The sequence below is a fragment of the Lactuca saligna genome, chromosome 2 (assembly GCF_052625555.1).
Source record: "Lactuca saligna cultivar CGN05327 chromosome 2, ASM5262555v1, whole genome shotgun sequence".
Lineage (NCBI taxonomy): Eukaryota > Viridiplantae > Streptophyta > Magnoliopsida > Asterales > Asteraceae > Lactuca > Lactuca saligna.
The window spans coordinates 150,658,625-150,662,456 of record NC_136418.1 but is presented as its reverse complement, the minus strand read 5'-3'; the positions used below and the strand labels follow the sequence as shown (position 1 = coordinate 150,662,456).

The window sequence follows — 3,832 nt, the reverse complement described above, 5'->3', positions numbered from 1 at the left end:
TATTAGATAAGGTTGACCTTGACATTATTATAATTATTTTGGATCTAAAAAAGCTAGTAGAAATATTTCTTTAAATTAGTCGATTTTTTTTAAATGTTTTTTTTTTTTTTGGTCTTAGACAGACCCCTTTTTTCTTTCGCCACGTGCCAGAAATATATTTGAACCTGCCAAAATATATTTGCAAAAGAAATGCTCATATATATTCTTTACAAAAGATTTTTTTTGAAATATGCAAGTTCTTAGTTAAACTATAAAGTACATGCAATCACACATTTATTTTTCCTTATGTATCACTTAAATTACACCTCTAGAATGAAAAATACTAAACAACAACATACAAATCAAGTTTTTCATCTTCTCCAACACGATTACACCCTCGTAACCGGTGAAAAAAACTGAAAATTTAAATTAAAAAAACAAGCTACATTCAACAATATATTCCATAATCTTCTAATTCAATGGCGCCTTTCCACATCTTAATGCATTCAACGGGATTTCATATTCAGTGCGAGAACTCTTTTCATCGTTCCAAACTTTCGTATACAACTCCTGTCCCAAATATCTCCTTGGCCAAATTGCAGACCTCAAATTCCACATCCCCTTGTTATCCATAGAAACCAATATCGCACTCCATGAATTCGGATACACCTAACACCATATCACAAAATAATCACCAACCAAATCCACTTTCATACCCCAAAAATAAATAAATAAAACTTTAATTAATATTTAATACCTGAACAGTGTGTCGTGTGGTAGCATCATTCAGATTATAAAATCTTTTCCTAAGTGTAGCATTCCACTGCCCAGATCCAAACCTATACAAATTATAACAAATCAATATTCAAGATATGTGATTTCGATTCTTTTTAAAAGAAAATATAAAAGTGACTTAACATTTTTACCACTTACCCAACAGCCCAAAAGTCCGACCCATCAAGATGCCATGATTGAATACTTCCCTCGTTGTTTTGGAAGACAATTTCAACAAAGTCATGAAGAGTGAATCCCATAACAGATGCGCCAATAACAGGAGGGGTTGAAGGAGGTGAATCTTTGATTGAGCTTAAGTGGAAGACTCCAGGAATGTTATAAAAGTCAGCGATCTTCAATGGAGTTTCTGGGTTAGCATACGACACCTGATTCACAGCATACCTAAGTTTTCCATTAATGTTTACAGCTGAATTTGCAAGCACAACTGTTCGTGTTACTGGAATTGTTCCATAGTGGTATGAGCCTTGAGGGTTAGGTCTAGCTGCATTTGCTGTTAAATTCCATCTGATTGTTCTTGCTTGTTTCATTGACCAGTGAATCTCATAGGTGGGACCCCATGGTAGTGGCAAAGAAGCTTTGGTGGTGGAGCCATCGTAGTGGAGGGTTGCTGTAGCTGTAAGAACTGGTTTCGTGAAACGTGTTGAAGCAACGATGAAGTAGTCTTTTAGAGGAGCATTAAGGTTGACCAAGAAAGAAGCGGATTGACCAACATGAATGTCTAGTGATTCGTATGATTCTTGTAAAGTGTGTGATCCTTCAGTTTCGACTAGTGTTAGTGTATGGTTTTGGATTCTGAAGTTAATTGAAGTGGTTAAGGCCACATTTGATACTCTAAACATGTACCTTTGACCTGAAAGATTATCATATATTATAATTTAGAAACAAGTCAAGAAGACAAGAACCCATGTCATGTTGAGTTTATAACCTTTTTGGGTAGTGAAAGAGGTTGATTGAACATGGCCATTGATTAGTAGAGCATCAGCCATGGGAAGAGTGTTCCCAGAGTCGAGTGTTTGTTGTAGTGTCTGAAAAAGAAGCTTATTAATTTAACTGTTTGTCTACAATGTAACTGAGAAGGATGAAATGGGAAAGAAAAAAGGAAATAAATAAATAAATAACCTTGTGATCAGATTTCCACCAGTCACTGATGAGTAAAGTGAATTCCTCAACTGGTTTGAGATATGGGACAAAAATCACAGCTCTTGCTCGGACATTAATTGCCCCAAAACCACCAACAGCTCTATGCATTTTGATTGAAGGGAAGTAGGAATAGGTTCCAATTTGATCTTTCATTTGCATTTGGTATGTCCAGTTTGAGTTTGGTGGGATTGGGCAGTTTGTCCCCAAAACTCCATCTTGCCATGAGCTCTTTCTTTGTTTGATACCATTCCTAAAGTAGAGTTAATATGAGCCATGATCACAGAAAGCAAAAAAGAACACAAGATCAAATCACAGGAAAGTACTTACCAGGTGAGAAGAAAGGGTTCATCCAGCTTGTTAATGACATTGACAATTACATTGTCGTTGGTGATACAGTCAATGGTTGGGCCTGGGAACTTCCCATTGATAAGTATGCCCTAAAGTAATGGTAGACAAGAAGAGATTGTAAGTTAAGACATCATCATCATCATCTTAGTGTGCAATAAGTACAAGTGTGTTGATTATTACCCTTTGTGAAACACCAAGAGGAGAAATTTGTCCGTATGTAACTTCAAATGTAAAAAATTTGTATGGGTCTTCAGCCTTAACAAAGAAGACACATAACCAAGCCAAAAGTCCAAGATAAAATGGTCGGATGATGGCCTGATTCATGTTGTCTGAGTAAGTCCTTCCAATAATCTAATACCTGTAACATTAAAGGATGGATTCAAACAAAACGATCATGAGAAACCAATAGGTAACTGTATAGCTAGTCTTAAAAGAAGTAGATAAGACACCCATAATAGTTCCATGCAAGCTAATTAACACATACTGTATCAAGTGTGCATGAGTCATGACTGTTATCGACTGCACATACAAAACTTGGCATTGAACCAAATATGTAAAGCAGTGCAATATGCAGCAAATAACTCATGTTCACAGTGTGACACGATGGCAATTAAATAACTCATTCAGGTTAGCAAGAGAAATCGAATACTTACAGTATTGGAAGAAGCAGAGGGTGAACCTCCCGGGTATGAATTGAAAGGGGATGAACAAAAGCGAGGAGATGAGAGTTTGATGATCAGAGACAAGTCCATTGGACAATTTATATACGAAGACAACGCCGAGAACATTTCATCGATTAAGAGAGTAACATGGAATCGATTTCGGAAATAGAAGCGAGATCTATTACGCCGTACTTCAAGGTGATCATTAATTAGCAGTGAAGAGTAATAACAGCTCATGATTTTCAAAATGGGAAACTAGTATTGAGATCTATTTGACCCAAGATAATTAATTATCCCACTTCGTCAACAAGTTTATGCAATTTGAGACTCGACGATGAAACCCTAGAATGTCGCAGTGGAGAACGGATCAATCATAAATACGTTCAAAAAATTTCATTATACTAATGATCTAAAGCTGAAGACTTTATGAAGAGAGAAGTGAAGGGTTAGGGTTTTTGCTAATCGCACATGGAAACAAGGCGCGATCCCGACCGGAAGCTTCTGTCAATCGTGCAGAAACCCTTCTTTCTTTACGCGCCAAAACACTATGTTTTATTTTATTTTTAAATAAGATAAAAAATAATAATATTATTTTAAAAATTTTAAAAATGCAACATGTTAAAAGCTAAAAATGAAAAGAACTATTCAAAATATATTTTAATTGTATACATTGCCTAAAATTTATTCATTCAAATAATTTGTTTGCCATGGAAGTATGGAACTAATATATATGTTTACCAAATTAAATATTTTATTCTTTAAAGTATTTCTAACATGTTAATTTGTTTAGCAATTAAGAAATTTGCTTTTTATTCAATCCATAAGACGAACTAAATTACAAACTCTAATATGAACCAACAATAAGATGATTGATAGCATATGTCCATATTGATAGCATGTATGATTCA

General features: G+C 35.0%; 1 protein-coding gene across 1 annotated transcript; it reads right to left on the bottom strand.

The window, feature by feature from the left end:
* Window positions 1-256: 256 nt before the first annotated feature.
* On the bottom strand, window positions 257-3,279 carry LOC145032066 (L-ascorbate oxidase homolog). Its single transcript, XM_078980736.1, has 8 exons — window positions 2,916-3,279; window positions 2,443-2,620; window positions 2,242-2,351; window positions 1,894-2,164; window positions 1,700-1,799; window positions 913-1,624; window positions 737-818; window positions 257-648 (listed from the first exon to the last, which is right to left on the bottom strand). Exons 2-8 carry the CDS (start codon window positions 2,584-2,586, stop codon window positions 451-453), a joined length of 1,617 nt encoding a protein of 538 aa, XP_078836862.1. The 5' UTR covers window positions 2,587-2,620; window positions 2,916-3,279; the 3' UTR covers window positions 257-450.
* Between the last annotated feature and the right edge of the window lie 553 nt (window positions 3,280-3,832).

Coding starts and splice junctions, on each gene's coding strand:
- LOC145032066 (XM_078980736.1), bottom strand. CDS start 2,586: ATGAATCAGGCCATCATCCGACCATTTTATCTTGGACTTTTGGCTTGG. Junction 1,625..1,699: donor CTCTTTCACTACCCAAAAAG/GTTATAAACTCA, acceptor ATAATCTTTCAG/GTCAAAGGTACATGTTTAGA. Junction 819..912: donor TCGGACTTTTGGGCTGTTGG/GTAAGTGGTAAA, acceptor TAATTTGTATAG/GTTTGGATCTGGGCAGTGGA.